The sequence below is a fragment of the Salminus brasiliensis genome, chromosome 1 (genome assembly GCF_030463535.1).
Source record: "Salminus brasiliensis chromosome 1, fSalBra1.hap2, whole genome shotgun sequence".
Lineage (NCBI taxonomy): Eukaryota > Metazoa > Chordata > Actinopteri > Characiformes > Bryconidae > Salminus > Salminus brasiliensis.
Genome location: NC_132878.1, coordinates 85,907,273 through 85,928,248, shown reverse-complemented (window position 1 = coordinate 85,928,248; position 20,976 = coordinate 85,907,273). Strand labels below are relative to the sequence as shown.

Here is a 20,976-nt window from a genome sequence, read left to right as displayed (position 1 = left end):
CAAAAAGGGTGTACTTTGTTTTTCATGGGACTGTAGAACCCTTTCATGCATAAACAGTTCTTGCTGAAATGTTTGTTCAGATGGAGAATGCATATATGTTTCTATAGCATCAAAAGGGTTCTGCTATTGTTACAAGCTTGACATAACGGTAGCTATATGGAACCATATATAACACATGCTCCACCAGTATGAAGAAACATTTCATCATGAAATGGTTCTATATGAAACCATTACTTTACTAAGAAACAAAGATCAAAGATCTTTTTTTAAATGTGTACACATGCTACGCTATGAGGAAAACAGCTTTGACATCACAGCAACTCAACCAGCTCAGGCTACGTCCATCAGATCCATTAAAATAAATAAATAAATAAATAAAAACACTCTCCATGTTAGAAAAGGCAAGCATCTTGATCTTAACGTGTGGGGCGGAGAGCGCAGTACCCCGTGATCTCTCTGATTTCTTACAGCATCACAGTGCTCCAGTCAGTATTCTGCCATTACTATGGTAAGAGTACTTTCAATTCTCACATAATGCTGCTTTAATTTCTAAACCAGAGCACTATTTCATTGAAGATGTACACTCACTTTTTAATGGCACAGTATTAGTGCTGATTCTGAGACAAATGAAAATGAAATATGGATGAGAGTGTTGATGTACATTTCAATGTTTCAGAACAGCTTAAATCTTAAATGACTAAATATGAGATAATAAGATAACCACAGTTTCTCAAGTGTGTACAGAAGCGATACAGAAAGAATTTCAGTACAAGTACAGCATTTCCATAAAGAGGACTCTTTGCATAGACAGCATGTGCATCACCGCTTTGGGAGTGTTTATAGCCCTGAGAATTAGACAGTTTGCTTATTGAGAGCTGTCCTTTGTGCCAACAGCAGCAATGTTTTTGATGAACGTCTTCATTTTGACCTTTCTGGTCTGCATCAAAGGTATAATTAATATAAAAACAGTTATGTAGTCCTGAAATTAAATGACTCTAAAACCATTCTGTAAGACCTTGTCCATCAAGGTCTTTGTAACTAACAACCGCTTTCCCATCTTTTTTTTTACAGAATATGCAGCAGAAGCCACAGTCGATCAGGCTCCTTCTTTTGCACTTGTTGAGGTGGGACAGACAGTAGTGTTGAGCTGTAAGACAGGCAATCATATCGGACGCCGTTCGGATGGAGATTGCAAATCATGCCTAGCCTGGTACTATCAGAGAGCTGGAAATACTCCTAAAGTCCTCATCCACAGTATCTCAACACTTCACTCTGATACTCCATCTCGATTCGTAGGCAGCGGAGTTGACCATGGAACTGAATTCACGTTAACCATCAGTGGAGTTCAAAGTGAAGATGCAGGAGATTACTACTGTCAGAGTTACCACTGGATAAACAGCAGAGGAGTGTTCCCACAGTGAAAACGAGCTATACAAAAACCCTGTGCACTCATCAGCACAGAGCTACATCCAGCACAGAATATCTAGTGTACTCCAGAAGCACTGGAACATCAACAAGATATAGCAAATCTTTCAGCATATAGCGCTGTGACAAAGTAAGTGTAACCCTGTTCATTTCAGCATATTTCAATGTATGCATATTTGATCTTCATTTCAACCACATGGAGAGATTCAGATTACCAGCTGAAAACAACAGTACACACAGTGTGTGCAATAGTACTAGTTTTACAATTTTGCCAAATCCTCCAAACAGATTTCTCCTTTAGCTCATTTTTGGGGTCTTTATAACATGCTGCAGAAGCTGTGTGATAACCATTTGTATAACATTAGTATGTTAAGCTTTAGACTGTCCAGTAAGCACGCTACCAGTCACTAAAATGTTTAAAATGATGATGCCCTGTTATCTAATATAGCTATTGTAAGCTAACGGAACAATCTAGTGTTCAGTCTAGTAGTCAGGACCGCTAGAGCTCGAGTTCAAGTCAAGTCCAAAACCATGACACATAGAGTCAAGTCAAGATAAAAGTCAAGATCAAGACATTTAGCAGTCAAGGCTGAGATAAGGAGTGACCGAGACCAAGACAAGGCCGAGACCAGATTAAGATTTTCAAGTCAAGTCAAGTCAAGTCAAGTCAAATTTATTTGTATAGCGCTTTTTACAACTGTTGTCGTCACAAGGCAGTTTTACATAATTAGTAATTAGTAAAAGACAAAGACAAAAAAAGAAATATGAAGATATGATATCATATCATATCTATGAAGATAGATATGAAGGATCAAAGACCCCCAGTGAGCAAGTCAACGGCAACAGTGGCAAGGAAAACCTCCCTCAGAGCTGGAGGAAGAAACCTTGGGAGGAACCAAGACTCACAAGGGGGACCCATCCTCCTCTGGTCAGAACTATTTAAACAATTATTAATAAGAATTACCAAACCAGGTACAAGAGATAGCTAATAGTCATTATAAAAAAATTTAAATGAAGAAAATAAATAAATTAAATAATTTGTTATTCATTATACATTCACTAGCATTCATATATATATATATATATATATATATATATATATATATATATATATATATATATATATATAGTGTATATATTAGTGTATATATATATACACTAATGAATATATATTGTATTATAGATTTTGTGAAATATTATATACAATAAATAGTTTATAGCCTAAAATTATTATTATATTATAGTCTTAGCCAAACTAAGGCAGAGTAACTTTTGGAAGCAAATGATTGTGATTCTGTGTCCCTTTTTCTCTAAAATGCAATCAGAAGACAACTGAATAAAAAGCCAACATCCATTCCACCATTTTTATGATTTAAAGACAGAACATCAATCTGCCCTCAAACAGAAACCATCCAGTTGAGCCATAATGCAAAGGAACAGTTAGATCCTTGACATGTGACATTTCTGATTAACTACCTCAGAAAGACACTTTGGACACAACAGCTGGTCTCAACAACAATTTCTGAATTCACCTTAACCCTGAGGCCGAGACAAGACAGAGTCCGAATTAACCCCATTATGCAGTAAGGCTTATTACACTCTAATGTAATACTCAGTAACTACAGGGACTTCTGTACAAAATGGTGGGGTATTCTTTGGTAATAGAAGTTTAGACCGAGACAAGACTGAGGTGTTCGTTTATGGTTTTGAGACACAAGACTCGAGGACTACAACACTAAAACAGCTACACTATATTTCACACCAGTGTTGTACTTTACCAACAGAACAGAACAGTAAGCTGACCTGGTCAGTGGGTTAGCTAATAAACTAACAGCCTCCTCTAAAAATACTTTCAGACAGGTCAGAGGTCATCAAATGTATGTGTATAGCGCTTTTTACAACTGTTGTCATCACAAAGCACAAAGACCCCCAGTGAGCAAGCCAACGGCAACAGTGGCAAGGAAAACCTCCCTCAGAGCTGGAAGAAACCTTGGGAGGAACCAAGACTCACAAGGGGGACCCATCCTCCTCTAGTCAGAACTATTTATAAATTATTGATAAAAGTTACCAAACCAGGTACAACAGATTAATAGTTAATAGTGGTGATATTAATAGTGGCAGATAGTTACGAGTCCATTTAGGTTTTAACATGGTCATTAAACAGGTAGCAGTGGTAGGAGGGTGTGCTGCTGGTCTGGTATGGGTGGTGGTGGGTGGGGGGCCTGATGGTTGGACTGGTAGGTGACAGCTGGTCTGACGCAGGTAGAGGGGACCTCAGCGGGCAATCTTCCAGCAGGTCGGGCTGGGTGACCATTTACTCTGAGAAGGTAAAAAGACAGAGTTAGTTCTGAGAGGATTTTATGGAGAGCAGGGAATGTTGAACAGTATCAGAGTGTGTCTGACGACTCCGGCAGGTCTGACTGTAACAGCCTCATTAAAAGGAGAGAGCCAGAATGTAACACAGACACGGGAGCGCCCTGAAACGCTAGCATCCGTCTGCCACCACCGTCCACAAACCTGAGTGATCACGGGTAAGCAGTGAGACAAAAGCTCCAGCATCTCAGTGTAACTACTAAACTACTAAACTAATTGTGTATGAATAGTTAATAAGATAAAAGTTCACCACTGTTAGCTGAGATTTGGGACATTATGCCTTTTGAATCTAAGCCTTTTTAGCCATTTTTTATTTTAAACATTATTCTAAGGGAGAGGTGAAATTGCAGACTGGACCGCAATCCCGTGGTGAATACTCTACCCCTGATCACAGACAGCTGCTACTTGTTTGGCAGGTCTACCACTGGGGTGAATGGCACCAGAGGGAGAGGCATCTTGTGGTAGACTGTGATCAGACCAATCAATTTATAAGTAGTTCTGATCAGATGAGGATGGATCCCCTTTGTTTCTTCCTCCAGCCCTGATGGATTTTTTTTTTGTCACTGTTGCCTTTGGCTTGCCCACCAGGGTTTTTTGTGTTTATGATTTATTGATTTGTTGATCTGTTTTTTGTGACAATGTCAGTTGTAAAAAGCACTATACAAAGACATTTGAATAGAATGTGAATTTCCCCACTGTTAGATTATTTTATTAATCTCCACGGCTCTGTTCGCCCTGGTGGAGGGGAAAAGGGGATTGGACACAGAGGGCATGGATTTCCCCTGGTTAGAATGGCTGCAACGACCCAATACTAGGGAACCACCAGGTGCCTCGGAGGGCTTGCCAGTGCTACCGCCTGCTGAGACAGTACCACTAATGTGTTCTGAAGGGCACGACTGCCAGGAAAGTGCTGACACACCAGGTCTACCGCCTGCCAGGACAACACTGCATACTTGATAAGTCATTTGTCTCTGTAAAGTAAAGCATGCTTTTAAATGAGACACACCCGGATTGTCATGGATCTTTGCTTTGGGTGTGTAGCTGCCCTGAAAGTAGATTCATAGGGCAGAACTCTGCTGAGAATTGACATGTATTCAGGCAGGTGACATATCGATTCACATTTATTATTTAGCAAAGGCCTTCACAATAACTGCATTTAATCTCCCCATGTCCTCCAAGCCACATGTCACAGGTCATTCTTCATTCCTATGTTGTATTTCTGATGATGTTTTAAATTGAAGGATGCTAAGAGAAAAGGCAACAAAAGACACAACTGGGGAAGGAGATAAAAAAAAAAGTTTTGAAAGTAATTCCTGTCTGTCGTCTTTATTAGACAGTTGTGATGTCTTACTGACTGTTTTAAGACTGATCACCCAAAAGCTGATTCTTGTACAGCTAAAATGTGGGAGAGAACACAGAAGCAATAATGACTCAAAAAAGTAAAACACAATAAAACTAGTCATAGCACACTGCGCTACTCCGCAGTTTGGAACAACGTTAAAGATGCCATGAAAATGTCCTAAACTGAATATGCACCAAGTCTTAAAGAAATGTATTTATTTATACATTTTCAGTTTTGTGCATTAAGTTAATATAGCTGACAGGTAGTAGAAGCTTATTTTAATTAATGTATATAATTTCTATCTCTTATTATTTCATCTCATCATTGTATCATGCAGACCTCAGCTGCAGCCTAGGCTTTGGAACGCAGCTACAGTCATGCTGACTTTCTCCTTTATTGAGCTTCTGAAAAAGCAATCCTTCACAATTCACTATAGTTAAGGTTAGGTTTAGGGTAAGGCTTAGGCTATGCTTAGGTCAGGTAATGGTTAGAATTAGATTTAGGTTGAAGTGTAGGTTCAGGTAATACAATTTCACTGGTTAGGGTGAGGGTTAGGTTACATTTAGCTTAGGTTAAGTTTAAGTTTAGATTTAGGTGCAGTGATCTGCACCAAACCAAATGATCTGAACAGAGAATCTTACAAAACAACCCGTATAATTTTAATACCTAAACTTACACATGAACTTAGCACAGTTAAATTCTCTGTTCAACCACCCATCAACATGTTCAACATCTAACCAGTTAATAGCCAGCTTTAGTATGTGTATTTGCCAGTAGGGAAACCTCTAAACTGTGCTGTCTCCAGCACTCCAAGACTGGGACCAATGATTAAAACTTAACTGAATGTGTTTTTTTTTATTCTGAAATGTTGTACACTAGGCTATACATGACAAAATACACATGTTTTGCATCACACGTGTTACACTAGCAAAACCTATAACTTAAACACTAGTGACCCAGTGGAGCTTGGCAGACCTACAAGCCCATTCTATAACAGTGCCTCCGCCATGTTTGACAGATGATGTGGTACTGCTTTGGATCAAAAGCAATTTCCTTTTTTTCTTCTTTATAAATACCCAGGGTCTTTTTTATATATCTAAAGACTCTTGTCAAGCAGCCTTTTTTAGATGTTTTTAGCCAACTCTAATCTGACATTTGTTTTTATGAGTGTTACCAGTGGTTTCCAGCTTGCAGTGAACTCTATCTATGTGCTTTGCCTTGGATAGAGTATGGGTTAGTCTTGGAGTTAATAACAAGGCAAGTCATGAGGAACGTTTGTGAGCTAATGCTTGTGTCAGTTTACATACTGATGTCATTTGTGGTTTCAGTTCAATTCATTCACAACAAGTAAGATGTTTAGTGTCTAAACACAACTAACATTTCTTAAACCATCCTTTCTGCAATGTTCTACCAAAATCCCAAAATGAAATTAAACCTGTTTTGAAAGTAATACAGGCAAGTTTTTTTTCAATTGTTTTACATAATATAGTAATTATATTTAGTTCTAAGGTGTATATAGGCTATTAAACTGGGAAAGGTTACCCCAGTAATCACCCTGTCTTTGTTGACTGAATGCAAATCACACATAACACATATCCAATTCTTAACTTAAACAAAACATTTCTTATTCAGAGGACTCTGTATGGATTTCACCGTTAGTTCTTCTTTCTCCCTCGTCAGTAAGTGTCTCAAGGGTTCAGTGGTAAGCCCCTTATAAAAGAGCCACCTTTCATTCTTCCTTTTATTTGAAATGTGTCTCCATTAGACCTCTGAGAGGAGTGTTTTTTGTATTTGTGAGCTTTATTACTAGAATTTTAATTAAGCTGGATTCTCTTATCTTTTGCATAACTTTTTCATGTTTCTTCCTGCGAAATTATAATCTGGATACGTTATACTTGGTTTAATGTGTTTAATATAATGTTCACTTAGTCTAGTTAATTGGTGATTTAGCCCTTGTTTTTGTGCCAGAGGTTTTTGTACGGGCACTGGTGGAGTTTGAATCACTGTGCTACACTTTTGGTGGTGGCACAAGACTTGAGGTTGGACGTGAGTAAAACCCCTTTTTAATATCTTTTTCTTTTCTTTTTTCCTGATTTTTCCTTATTGATCTCTTTTAACAAAATAAGACTGAAATCACTGGCACACAACATCTTGCACTTCATTTTTGACGTCAACTGAATGCTAAGAATGTTTTTTCTCCTGTAAAGTTGACATTTTAGAGCTTTTGTGTGACAGCGATAATTAACTTCTAAGTTCGGACACCCTATTTAAATTAAACTTCTTTAAAAATTCTTTATTAAACAAGGTAACAAGGTGAAATATGACATTTTCTGTTCATACAAAAATAACATAAAATAAAACACAGCAAACACAATGTGCAAATATTGTACATGTCACATTTTATGTACTGTTATTTCAATATGTTAAAATAGGCAAAAAATATTAATAGTGCATTAAAATGTGTATACTTTTTGTACTTAGAAATGTAAGTAATTTCATAGTTTTGGAGCATGCTTTATAAGAATTGCTTTATAAGAATTTTGACACAATGTAAAAAACATCTGTCATTTTCAAATTATGTCAAAAAGGGGAAAATGTCAAAATTGAAGATGCAAGGCTTTTGCAGATCAGTGGCAAGGTATAAATATGAATATTAATAAATATTAATTCAAAGCGTTTATTATTTTGAAATAAAACGGGTTAAATTGCTACATGACTACATTAAGCTGTAATATATATATTTTGAATGGAAACATTAACCAGCATCATTGGAATAAATTAGATCATGACATTAAACATAATACATGAATAGTATTTAAAGTTTATGTGGTAGGTTTAGAGTAATTTCATAAGCAAAATTATATCAAATGTATGTGTGCACATCAACCTATTGACCTCAGTCTCTCTTTCTCAGTTATCACCCCTCCCAAACTCACAGTGCTGCCCTCCTCAAGTCAGGAGATGACCATGCAGAGCAAGGCTCTGATCATGTGCCTGGCCAATCAAGGCTTCCCTTCAGACTGGACTTTGAGCTGGAAGGTAGAGGGACGAAGGAGATCTCAGGAGACTAGCTCTGGGGTCCTGCAGCAGGACGGCCTTTACAGCTGGAGCAGCACCCTAACTCTGACTCAACAGGAGTGGGAAAACGGCGTCTTAGTGCTCTGTGAGGCCACCCGCAGTGGCCAGTCTGCCGTCACTGGAGAGGTCAGGAGAGAGCAGTGTACTGAGTAGAGTATTGTCCTCTGGGGTGCCCTCCTGTTGTCTGCTTGCTCACGCTTCAAATTGGAACAAAAGTTTGGCTTTATTGTTCATTATTCAACTTTAGTTTCTCTTTTTTCTGCTTGCTCTTGTAGCACAATTGTGGTTAAACCATTCACTATCTGATGCTGCTGTTGATGTATTAGATATGAATAAAGTTATCAATACATACTTTCATGATCACTCTGTGCATTGTTTTTTTTTTTTGCTGTTGTTCTGCTTAAATCTAAAAATAAATGACAATACATGTGAAATGAAACTCAGGTAGTCTTTATTTTATAATTAGACTATTAATCACTGAGCCATGGGAACACCTGCTGAATCAGCTGCTTTATGTTTTCAAGAAATCCCCCCAAGAGTGTGCCGTAATAATAAACTGCTATCCAGAGCACTAGAAGAATTCTCCAGTGGGTCAATCAGGTTACTGTATGTCTCCTTATAACCCAATTATCTGCTCTGAATATAAGAGTGGATATGAAGTATCAGCATGCAGGGTCCACCATTTGTAGAAGTTCAATAATTCATACATTCCTTGCTCTGGAGCCAACAGTGGTAGGACAAGACTGGGAGATCACTAATTAAATTGGCAGTCTGCACTCACCAGCACAAATCCTCAACTACTGAGATACCACCTTAGATAAAATATAGCAAAATGTAAAAAATGGCAGCCACTGGGATAGGGTATGTCCCTCTCTAATGTCCCTGTCAAACATGAAAAATCTATTCTAAGAACCAAACATTAGTTTGGTAAATATTAAATATTGTACATTTTGAACCTGATCTAAAGTACAACATCTGCAGTTGCCAGAAGGTTCTATTATTTCTTTGTTACATAGTAATGTTTGTAATAATAGTGTTAATAAAATATTAAATCATTCATGGGATTTACAGAGAGTGTTTCAAATACTATTAATTATTTTATAAATTAGTTTTATTTCTGTTTAGGAATAACAGCTGCTAATATAGTCCTTCCATTTTCACCGGCTCAAAACTGATTGGAGTTTCATGGCCTGGTGTAACCTGTTCCCTCATTATGTCATGACAAATTTAAAAGAAAAAAGGTCTGAACCCTCTCAAAGAGTTAGGCGTTCAGTTTACTTCGATGTAAAGCACTGTTCTGGATTCTGGATTCATCTACTTTAGTTGTCTTCCAGACCTTTCAGGAGTACTGAGCTCGCCACTGCATTCATTCATCTTAAGAATCTATCAGATTATTGAATGGACAAAATAACAAGGGAACAGGCCACACCTGATGAACCCAGGCTTATCAGTCAGTTGTCTAATTACGTTTCAGCCTGTGACAATGGAGGGACTATATAAACGTGGTTGTTGCTGCTGAGTGTATTTAGATTCAGTTGAATACTCAAGGGGAAAATGAACATCTGGGGATGCATTGGTGCACTATTCTGGGCACAGATGAACCAGGCCAATGCAAATGTGAGTTTCATAACCACACACAAATGTTAGTGTTTGACTAACTGAAATACAGCTGCCAAAGAGGTGGGGTGTTACTTTCATAGAGCTAGCACAGTTGGTTTTGATTTGGCTGGTGTATGGATTATAGCTCACATAGAGTCATTTTGAAGGGAAAAGAGGTTTACCCTTTAAAACCGTCTGATCTTTAATGATATTGAAATATTACACTTAGTAAGTGGTTGTGTTAATATTTCTTCTCCTGTAGTGTAAACTGGCTAGATGTGGACTGTCCTATTACTAATGGTCCTCTAGGAGCAGTTATGTGACTACACGACTAAAGGTGAAATTAACAGTGCAACAGGATCATAAGGGATTAAACAAAAGATCACATTACAAGCACCAAGTGATTACTCAATAATGACTCACATGTGTCAAATGGTTATTGGCTGAAAGGTCATTCTCTGGTCAAGGCAAAATGCTTAAGTAAAGTTTTATTAAGCCTAATATGTGTGTGTGTGTGTGTGTGTGTGTGTTAGAGGAAAAAGGATTGAGTGTTGTGTCAAAATCAAGAGTGAGGTGTGGTCACAGGTTAGGTTGGCCTTAGTCACACTGGATTTGACTTGAAGGTGTCACGCAGCTTGGATTGCTTTTACGGCTTCTATCAACACACTTTCTGAAATGATCACAATAGTTGAGCACAATTACATAGTGTAACTGCAGAAGGCGGTAACTCACTCAAAAACGTCATATAAAGTAATGAATTATTATTCCCTAAAGCAGTGTTATCATTATCATGTTTGCTTCACTGTTGTAAATGCAAATTGATCTTTGAGCGCCCCCTCATAATCTGACATCTGTACACATGCATTTGTTTACAAGCTGAGAGATACAGAACTGACATCTGTAAGTGAAAAAAGAGTGCAGTAGAGTGATAGTACAAGATTTGACACAAATATGATGCAGCGTAGCAATGACAGACATTTTTCCTATAGTCCTACTATAGACCTACAGTCAGTGGAGTATGAACATGATTTTGAAGATGTTATTTAAAGGTAAATTTGCTACATAATGTGGTTTTAAATATATGACTTTATCTTCAATCTACTGATTAGGTTTTGATTAAGTTTTAATCAAATTTACTTTTCCATGTAATAATTTCCGCATGATTAAAAGTAGAGTGAGAGACATTTTGTGGATGTGGAACTCTTTCAAATCACATTTTTCTTTCCATTTCACGTTCCAGCCAAAGCAACATTTATACACATTTCCTTTTTTACAGTATGCACCTTAACAGTGATCAGTTCAGTATAATCAGTATAATAATATTATTTAACATTAGGAACTAATGTGGGAAAGCAAACCTCCACCTCCCTGCACCTCCTCACTGCCCTCCTAATCACTTGTCTTTCACTGTTCTGATGCATCTTCCTCAGAAATCATGAGGTATGTGCAGTGAAAGTGAATTTTGCCTAACTCTACATGGTGTAATAGGGTGAGTCATTCGTGTTCAGTCCAGTCATTCAAGTTATGTTTGCCAGTGGGTGTGATGGACTGCTTTGAATGTGAGCAATGTCAAACCACCACTGTCAAATTAAAACTTAAAACACACTGATGTTTATTGGAAGTGAAGCTTTCTTCTCTCTCCTGTAAACTTTTTACTTTTGCAGGACAGTAACAATATGTACAGCACTGTTGGTTGGTGTATTAATAAATGTGTGTGGCAGTAATAAGACTATACAGAACAGAAGCATCCATACTGATCACCAAGGCTCACTCAAATGCATCACATTGCCAACTAAAGACAACTGTTGTGACACATTTTTGCAAAGATGTTCTTCAACAACGAAAGAAAGTCCTGTATGAAGGAAGTCTATGCAATATCATCGTTATTCTGTCATACGAGTCAGTCATACGAGACCAGGCTTCTATCTCTGTGACTGGGGAGAGACCAAAATACTCAATGCTAAAGGTCAAAATACTGTTTAAAAGCATATTTAAATCATTGATCAAATCTGTAACAAACCTCATGAGTATATCATAGCGTTATTCATAGAGTCTGGCTCAAAAATGCCACATACAAAATAAAACAACTGCAAAATGCATAGAAATTTAAGGTTTTTAAATAATCTGAGTCAGTAACCTTTTTAGGAATAAAGTATTAATACTTTATTAATACTTTATTCCTAAACAATAAAGTATTAATACAGTATTTTTGTGAAACTTCTTCATAAAGCTGAAAGTCAGTCTTCAGTCTTTATTGCTTCATTTCAGATCCACAGAGGTTGTGTACAGAGGTAAAATTCTGAAAATTGTGTCATTGTCCAAATATTTATGGAAGCAACTGTATGTTTGACAGTTTATGACAGTTGATTTTTCCTTCTCTCTACCTCACCCTCTACTCCCCAAATCATCCTAAAAGTATTGTTGCACCATCATTCCAGAGAAAACCGTACCACTGCTCCACAGCTCAATGCTGGGAGGCTTTATACCTCTCTAGCCCATGCCTGGCATTAGGCATGGTGCCAACAGGTTCATGTTTCCTATATGAATCCTATTCTATTGACAATACTTCTCTACAGGGACTAGACAGGTGTGTATGTGCACTTCTGTGTCAGCAATGGGTGCAACTTAAGAAGGAGGATATTGTTGCTATCAGGCCAAAACCGTGTATTGCCATATGTTGTTTAGCACTTTTTACCATTATCTAAAACCACCAGCTGTTCTTTACATTGTCCAAAATTCATTCAATTTAAGGTGTTTTTCCTTCTTCTGTAAAGCTGATGTTTTGGAGATAACAGTGATCAATGACGAGATACTAAGTTTTGTGAAATTCATTGGAGGGTTGACTTTCATCAACTTTCCGGTTTTGGCTGCATTGAGTAATGTTGCCACCTGCTGGATATGCAAGGATAGTTGCATGTTTTTGTAGTCATATCTACTGTGTTGGAAAAAGAAAGCCATCTTTATCCCATGTATTCTCACCCTGTAACCTACTGTGATTGTGCTGTCTAACCTTAATCGGTAGGGTTAAGCAGCACAGTTAAAATACATGTTCATTTACCCTGTTTGGTGGGCAAAAAATTTACCAGCCTGTAAACCAGTTGTACCAACTGTAGTACAATCAGTATATATATGACTGTATATACAGTATGTATATCAGCATGGGAAATCAAAATCTCCACTATTTTCAGTCAAAAACAGTGTTTTTTTTAGGCCTATAAAGTGAGATTCCTGTCTGTAAAGCTGCATTAAAGATTCTGGGCAGAAACCAAGTCATACCATACCATACCAACCAACTTATACAGAGAATGATGGGAGGAAAGGACTATGGAGAGGAATGGAAGTGCTTATTGTGTGAAGCATACCACATGATCTGTTAAACATGATGGAGGTACTGTTATACCATTGACACATATGGCTCACAATGGTGTTTACAGCATGTGTACAGGAGTCCTTACATCCCAAACTTACCAACTGCATTATTAAGCAATATGAAAACAGCATGAATCAGTAGCTGCAACTTTATAATTCTACAAAATTGACCAACCAAAAGGGGCACCAACTTTACCCATTTTCAGTCAGGATACTGGATTCCCTCTCTGGAAAGCTTCTAAAAGATTATTCCACATCTCTACACAAGAATGTACCACATGCACTTTTAGCATTTTGTAGCACATGTAGCATTTTTTCAGAATTAAAAAGCACAACTCACATTTGCCATCTTTGTTTCTGTATATTTTTATTATCCAAAAGGTCAGTTAAAACTTGTGTTGTGGCATAATATAATCAAGTATTATAATATCTGCATTATAGATTGCATAACAGGATTAAGGCATAATGCTTTATAGGACAAGGCATATTAGCGAAAACATTGGTTCATAAACAAAATGCACCAATGCCTTCAATTATTAATCATATCTGCAGCTGGAATTATGATCCCATCTTGCATAAACGCTGACTAGGCGATTAAAGCATCAAGTATTTTAAGGAGAGCTGAATCGGCCGCAGAAGAGAATGCTTCGAGATTCATTGTGTCTAATGAAAAAGAGGAATGGGTGGTCTGCCACGAATCTCTCTGGGGGTAGCATAGCGCAACGCATCATCATAATGGCTGCAGTTGCCGCAGCTGCTTCTGTGCCTTCCTCATTCACCTCCACAAAGGATTTATGCACCACCTTGGACAGCACCAGATCGTCACAAGGTGACATGCGTGAGAAATCACACTTGACTGGGTCAAAGGCATCCACCATGCCCATGCTGACGAGCAACCCTTTCATGTCATAGGTCTCTTCCAGTTTGAACCGTGGCAAAGACACCTGCACCTCCACATTTTCCATCATATCAGGCCGTGTCCACTCCATGAAGTTCTCATAGGTGAGATTTTGCTCAAGCTGAAAGAGATATTAGAGATATTAAAGTTTACATCGTTTTAAACATCTATATTTATGTTTTCCTCCTGTATGGCTTATATATTAAGTAGATTAACATTGGTTTAACTCACTTAAATTAAATGCTATACTTTACCTTCTCAAGTCCAGTAGTGTCGTCCTGCATCTCCCTGGGTAGCATGATTAGCATGCTGAGATCCTTCCCTGCATACGGCATTTCCAGAATCTGACAGTCCATATCAGGGATATAGGCCAGGGGAAACTTTGCTTTCTGATGCATCATCTGCACTGGTTTAGTGTCTTTCTGCATAAATTGAATAGAAAACACAACATTTAATTCATATAATAAAACATAACTTCTTTATTTTAGACACAGCTTACTTAAAGTGACCAGTCCTTTGCTAATGTTGCACCATAGTCACTGAAAACACCCTATCTGCACTATAGGGAAATTCCTCTACATCCTCTAACCAATTCCTGTCAAACTGGGTTCCAGAAGGGTTTTCCTTGCCTGAATTCTGTAGATCTGAATGAGGTGTGCGTATTGAGGTACAATGGTGATGTCTGCAATTGATATTGACATCAGCTAAATTCTACTAATCATTCACCCTCAAAGTGTCTACAGGGCTGTAGGTCTGGTCTTCTGTGTTTTTGTGTTCTGTGTAATTCTTTGTAATATTTGTTTGAGGCTGGGAGTTTAATATTTAAACTTCAATATTATGAGAGACTAATGTAACAACGTCCTCTGGAATGCTGAATGGACTTAAGATAACACACTGACTGTTGTTCTTTACATTGTGTCCAAATTTCATGTCAAATACACCAACATCAATGCCCCATAATGACTTAGAGTAAACCTTTTTTTACTACCACTGAACTCTAAGAAGGCAACTTAACAGAAGGAGGAAAAATAACCCTTTTAGAGGTCTAAGGACCGTGACGATTTGACTGATCATTAAGTGGGTACTTTTAAGAGGTGCTTGGTCCCTGATTACCTTGTTCAGCTTAAATGGAAGCTCTATTGTCCCGTTGGACTGGAACTTCTTCTCCCAGTTGCCCTTAAAGTAAATGGCATTCACCAAGACAAGTCTGGTCAACTCGTCAACATCTCCTTTAGCCAGCAAGTCCTTGATCTTTTCTAAAATGAACATTAAAATTATATAATTACAAAATAATAATTACCAAAAATTGTGGTTTAAAAGTTACTCAATAGATCATGTAAACACTATATCAAGAATCTGATACAGACACCTAGATTTCACTTGTTTACATTTGTAAACATGCACAAATGAAACCAGATAAGGTTGCCTCAGAAGCAATAAACAGGTTCAAAGGGCAGCATTAATACTGTAAATATTCTTTGTTTTGTTAGTATGTACAGTTATGTACGTAACTGTAGTGAATGTAAATATACTGAATGACTTACTGCAAAAATGTGGTATCGAGCTCTGTGACTAGGATTGGAAATATTGGACGATTGGATGGTGGTAACGTGAGGTAAAGATTTGAGGATCCTTTTTTGTTATTACAGCTATTTAAATTCCCTTATATCTACAATACACATGTGTTTGCTTGTAAAACACCACAGATTAACTTTGAAAGGATAAAAAATATATCTAAATATATAACGCATGGCTGCCACAAAGAGAGATTTGGAAATGGTTAAGGGGACAACCTGACAACTGAAAAATATTTCTTACTGTATAAAAGGTTATCCATGATGATTCTAATTAGCTTTAGAAATTGGTAAATGCATGATTACTGCAGATGCCTAAAACATATGCACAGTACAGTATAAAATAACATGTATTTGGGTTGAGTACTAACCTTGTGTGTGCTTTTCCACCCACGTGTTAATTTTTACACGTGCGGCCTCTGATTTGGTTTTAAAATCAACAGGTTCCAGCTCAGCTTGGTAGTGTGTTTTTGTGTCACCTAGGAATTTCTACAACAAAAGAAAACACATTTTATGATCACTGGTTCATTTATTTAAATATACCACATCTATGTGAAAAATAAACTTCTGTACACCAACTCTGTGGTATCAGAGATTGGGTAGTAGGGTGTGTCCAGCGGCTAGAAGTCATTCAGTTTACCACATCTGATACATATTTGAGTTTTTGTGAGCTCTGCAACAGCATCAGTCTGATAATTAAATAATTAACTATCTTAAACTCTATATAAATTATATACCACAGTAATATACATGTAACTACATAAATAATAATTAATTACATAATAAAAAAAATCAACTACCTGGATGCAACAGAAAATATATACAGATTTTTAAATGTCTGAAGTTTGAAAAGACTTGAGTAAACCTTTAAAGGCAAGTATATGGGATTAAACAACTTTCTTGTGTTTTAGTTTATGTTTAAAAAGCTGCTGTAAGCAATACATTCTGGATGTATCAAATCGAATACAAAATAAAAGTCACAGATACAATGTGTTCATTTGTTTCTTTTTAAATATCAACAAATCAACGTTTTAGTTTTAGAAGACTAAAATATTCTAGCAATTATTTGACGGTTCAGGCTTTAGCTAGTCTTTAGTCAATACTTATAGAAAGCAGTAGGAGCAGTTGGAGGATCTTGCACAGTTTTGCTGGAGAGAACTTCACAGTGATCATTCCAAGCATTTTTACTCCCCGTTTTTTTTATAAACAAATGTCCTACCTCCACAAACTTGTAGGACTGCTCTCCGTAAAGCCGGTTGGCCAGGCTGAGAGCGTATGGAGCTCCTGCTTTGTTCAGTGCACTCATGAGCTTGCTGAAGCCAACGTGGACGTTATCCTTGGCTTTGCTGAAATGCAAAGACTACAGGGGTAGAGGATACATGAATACATTTAGAAAATAAATAAAAGCAGTGAACAAATGGACATAGTTTAGGAGACAGAAAGCCTTTGCAGAAAGGGGCAGTGAAGAGCAGCTGCCTCCTGAGAGAATAATATTAATATTTAGTTTATTAACCCCATGGTTCCTCCATTGCACCCTGCTTCTTGCTGCATTATTTTGTAATTAGGTCACTGTTATTTTGGGGTTATTTTCAGTTAGTATATGTTAGACATTTTTAAACTAACAAATATTTATATTTAATAATGACTACTTGGATGAAGGACCCCATAAGGTTAATGGTTACCCAATATATAATAACTTTTATCAAACCCCAGATCTGTAAAATGCAAACCCATGCTTACAATACTGCAATGGGAAAGGCAAAAATACTCACCTTACTCTACAAACTGGTTAATATGTAAGCTGTACAGTCTGCAATAAAATGAAGGCAACCCTGAAAAACCCGGTTATCCACCACCGAAGTAGAAGCACTTATGTACTGTATGCCATTACATGCTGCTATAGCCAGCACTATAGCTTAACCAGAACTTCCACCATGGATGTTAGTACCACCTCTGAGTAGAACCTTTCAATAACCTTTTTTTGTAGAGCCTCAGGTAACTGAGCTTTCTGGGTCTTCTGGGCTTTCTGGGCCTGCTGAAATGTTGCTGCTTGGGCAGGTTTAGGTTTCACTTGTTTGTTGAAACGTAAGGCCTATTGAACGATCAATTGAACAACACATATGTGTAACTGCTCGGTACTTCCAGTACAATTACTGTAGGTCATGCAGATGCAGTAGCTGTAATACTCTCCTCCAGTAAAATATTACAAATAAAAGCACAGAGAAATCAAACAAGACAGCATTTCCATTACCTGCACAAACACAGCCTACAACACACTACCTTAAATTCCCCTGCACGTTTTGAAAATAACAAAGACTGTAGGACTGATCAAACAGGAATTAAGCAGGCTACACCCTACACCCTATCTTTCATGATGACATAAGCTTTACACACACAAGAACAGCTTTATGACACAGTCTTGCCTAAGCAAGCACAAAGAAGGCTTGGCACTTTTTCCCCCAAGAAAGAAAAATAACTAAAAAATGTAACTAAAGTTAACATGCTGTGTTTTGGGTTTGTTGAGACCTGCCTCAACATCTCAAGCTGGTCCTGAGTAGGAGAATATAGTAGAATTATAATATTAAATCATCCCATACAGTGGAAGATACAGAACACCAACACATTAATTTAATTACCCATAATATACATATTAAAAATGCAAAACAATACATATTTAAATCCACCCACTTTGCTTGCTAGCATATAATTCAATAATAACTTTGACTTCTAAAAGCTTGATTTGACCAAGAACATCATGCCAGAACATGGTAACAAGCCATCCCTGGCTTTAAGAGGAGGGAGTATGCCTGTTACATAGGTTGAGTTGCTATAGGAACATCATAAACCACAGTAAATAGATGAAAGAATGACTGTATGCTCAGATCCACAGCATAGCAAGGACCAAAGGTCAGACTCCCTTTGAGAACTCTGTGCTAAGCACCAGGGATTTTGTAACCATGTCAACTTTATCACTTTCAGCTGAAGACAGTGTGAAGAAATGCATGAGAACGGAGACAACCAAGGTGTGTCCAAATGGGTGTATCTGAAGATAGCTAAGCTGAGTCACAGAAGACTTCACCGGGGAAAAAAAGGAGATACAGTCTTTAAAAAATAAAGGTGTCAAAAAGGGTTCACCGGAGCCATACTTCTGAATAACCCCAATGAACCTTTCAAAGAGCTGATTTTGTGAATGTGATGTGAAGACGTTTTGAAGAGCTTTTGTGTAAAAGTTTTGGGTCTTAGGACTGCAGGTCCAAGCCAAAACCTACGACATATACAGCCCCACAATTGTATTGGACAGGACACGTACAAAAGCGAGACGCTGGGCGAAATGTGCCCTTATCCACTCATATCCCAGACAATGAAAGTCCATGAAATTTCCATGGTTGTTAAACGAGAGAGAAATTCAAGTGTGTGAGTTCTAACCTCAGACATCTGAGCTTCAGTGTTGCCTGCAGCTCCCAGAGACACCATGGCCAGTGCAGAGGAGATGCTGAGAGGAGAGTAGAACACATTGCCCTGTTTGTTGCCTTCTCTGATCTTCTTGAACAGGTCAAGAGCGAAACTTGTGTTTGCCACAGACACGAAATCCATCTTTCCCAGTTCTGAGGGAGAAATACAAAAGAAACTTGTTAGGAAAAGATGAAATTTATCACAGCAACAAAACCAGACCACTATCTCAGATCAAGAGCATGTTCTAATGAGACACAGAAAGGGCTCAGTGGGTTAAGACAGCAGCTGTGCTGCACAGCCCACACTGACTGCATAAGTTATTCATGAGTCACATTCCCCAACCCTTCCAGAGACCAGGAGAATAGGAAGCTATGAACAAACTACAACTTGCGTCTGAAACCATATCTTACATGCAGATATGGAGTTTATAACCCGAGATTACTGAGCTTATAACACTGCCAGCACACAAAAGTACCTTAATACGTAATGACAAGACAGAAAACGACGAAACGAGCGTCTTCAGTCCTCTCAGTTGACGCCCCTCCAGTTAACGAGGAAGAGCGGAGTGCGTCCCAATCCGCACACTTGTATACTTCACAAGCGACACTAGTGAGTGCACTTCTAATGGTGGTGCACTATTTTATCTGCTACTCCGCTGTATTCGAGCTCTCCTCGGATGGGTATTTTTTACCAGGTGGTTAACTGTAGTATCCCGCTCTTTTATTTTGCAATTTTACTGCCATAAAAAGCACACAGATCACACAGAAGCACGGCAGGTAGCTAGTTATTATTATTTCCACGTTTCCACATTTTTAAAAATGTGGAAAAGTGGTAAAGGTCGAATTACACTCGCTAAACATTATTGAGATATAACACAGAGTTTCTCCACCTGCAAATACAACTTTGCATGGCGTTGGGACGTCCCACTCTCCGGGATCACTCGAAGGCAGCCTTGCTGTGGTACTACGTAGTTTGGGACGCGGCCTTAACAAGAAAAGGGGGCTGGAGATTAACACGGAACTCTGTAAAATCCGCAGACTGTGCTTAACTTAAGCGATAAACTACAATCGCTGGCCACAGAAGCACGTCTGCACTAAGATTACAGCCTTAATTCCGATTACAATGCTTTAGCCTAGCTACTGCTATCTAGCACGGCGACGCTCACAAGTGAACTAGCTGGCTGGAGCTAACATGCACAGCAACCTACTGACATTTCCGTAGTTCTGTGCAGCGATTCAGGGGTTACAGAGCGGGTTGTTTACAGATAGAGAGCTTCTACTTGTCCAAAGTCGAGCTCAGCCCAACCCTTCAAGTGTCCTACAGCACTATATACAGACCATAAGCAACGACCAACTAGGTTCTACAATACAGGCGTTCAACCCACCCTTAGGACACTCACCTCGATCCAGTTTCAGGTCCACTGCAGTGCTCCAGTACATATGAAGAAGAACACCTGGCTTATATGTAGCTTGACACTGGGGTGGAGTCATGAGCCATAAGGGTTAAACCCCAAGCATGTGACGCAAGTACTATGTAAGCTTCACCCTTGTCTCAGCCATGGGTGTGGCAGAGAACTGGGAAACTGACAGATGACCCCTACAACAGTGACTGGACCACATGCAGATGTTAACCAAAGGGCGAAAGGGCAGGGTAATCATGCCTCATGGCACTGTCAGTGGCACCACTTCCCTCAGATAAAGCTCTGCTGGCACACAAAGGGAAACACATGCATCATAAGATAAAATGGGCAAACTGACATTAACCAAGCATTGGACACTATGTACTCCGTCTATTGGATTTCTATTAAAGTATGTAGGATGTAGGCAGCATTTCCAACTTCGTTCATCAAAAAGTTTATTAAAGAA

General features: G+C 38.3%; 2 protein-coding genes across 6 annotated transcripts; one reads left to right on the top strand and one right to left on the bottom strand.

Annotated features, from left to right (window-relative positions):
• The first annotated feature begins 886 nt into the window (after positions 1–886).
• On the top strand, positions 887–8,629 carry LOC140565672 (immunoglobulin kappa light chain-like). Of its 2 annotated transcripts, none has more exons than XM_072691718.1 (4): positions 887–948; positions 1,072–1,410; positions 7,151–7,186; positions 8,055–8,629. In XM_072691718.1, exons 1-4 carry the CDS (start codon positions 900–902, stop codon positions 8,369–8,371), a joined length of 741 nt encoding a protein of 246 aa, XP_072547819.1. In that variant the 5' UTR covers positions 887–899; the 3' UTR covers positions 8,372–8,629. The 2 variants fall into 2 exon arrangements, with proteins under 2 accessions (XP_072547819.1, XP_072547825.1); XM_072691724.1 differs by having other exon boundaries at positions 1,072–1,414; positions 7,155–7,186.
• Positions 8,630–13,536: 4,907 nt separating this feature from the next.
• On the bottom strand, positions 13,537–20,607 carry LOC140565644 (leukocyte elastase inhibitor-like). Of its 4 annotated transcripts, XM_072691706.1 has the most exons (8): positions 20,511–20,607; positions 19,085–19,263; positions 17,634–17,750; positions 16,878–17,018; positions 16,030–16,147; positions 15,198–15,340; positions 14,339–14,506; positions 13,537–14,205 (listed from the first exon to the last, which is right to left on the bottom strand). In XM_072691706.1, exons 1-8 carry the CDS (start codon positions 20,599–20,601, stop codon positions 13,798–13,800), a joined length of 1,365 nt encoding a protein of 454 aa, XP_072547807.1. In that variant the 5' UTR covers positions 20,602–20,607; the 3' UTR covers positions 13,537–13,797. The 4 variants fall into 4 exon arrangements, with proteins under 4 accessions (XP_072547807.1, XP_072547784.1, XP_072547792.1 ...); XM_072691683.1 differs by lacking the exon at positions 17,634–17,750 and having other exon boundaries at positions 20,511–20,606; XM_072691691.1 differs by lacking the exons at positions 17,634–17,750; positions 20,511–20,607 and adding an exon at positions 19,587–19,684.
• Between the last annotated feature and the right edge of the window lie 369 nt (positions 20,608–20,976).

Bases quoted from the DNA above. Each gene is read 5' to 3' on its own strand.
- LOC140565672 (XM_072691718.1), top strand. From the start codon at position 900: ATGTTTTTGATGAACGTCTTCATTTTGACCTTTCTGGTCTGCATCAAA. The intron at 949-1,071 runs GTATAATTAATA...TTTTTTTTACAG, and splicing joins CTTTCTGGTCTGCATCAAAG to AATATGCAGCAGAAGCCACA. The intron at 7,187-8,054 runs GTGAGTAAAACC...TCTCTTTCTCAG, and splicing joins CACAAGACTTGAGGTTGGAC to TTATCACCCCTCCCAAACTC.
- LOC140565644 (XM_072691706.1), bottom strand. From the start codon at position 20,601: ATGACTCCACCCCAGTGTCAAGCTACATATAAGCCAGGTGTTCTTCTT. The intron at 17,751-19,084 runs GTTAGAACTCAC...ATCGTTCAATAG, and splicing joins CTGAAGCTCAGATGTCTGAG to GCCTTACGTTTCAACAAACA. The intron at 14,206-14,338 runs GTAAAGTATAGC...TATCTCTTTCAG, and splicing joins ACACTACTGGACTTGAGAAG to CTTGAGCAAAATCTCACCTA.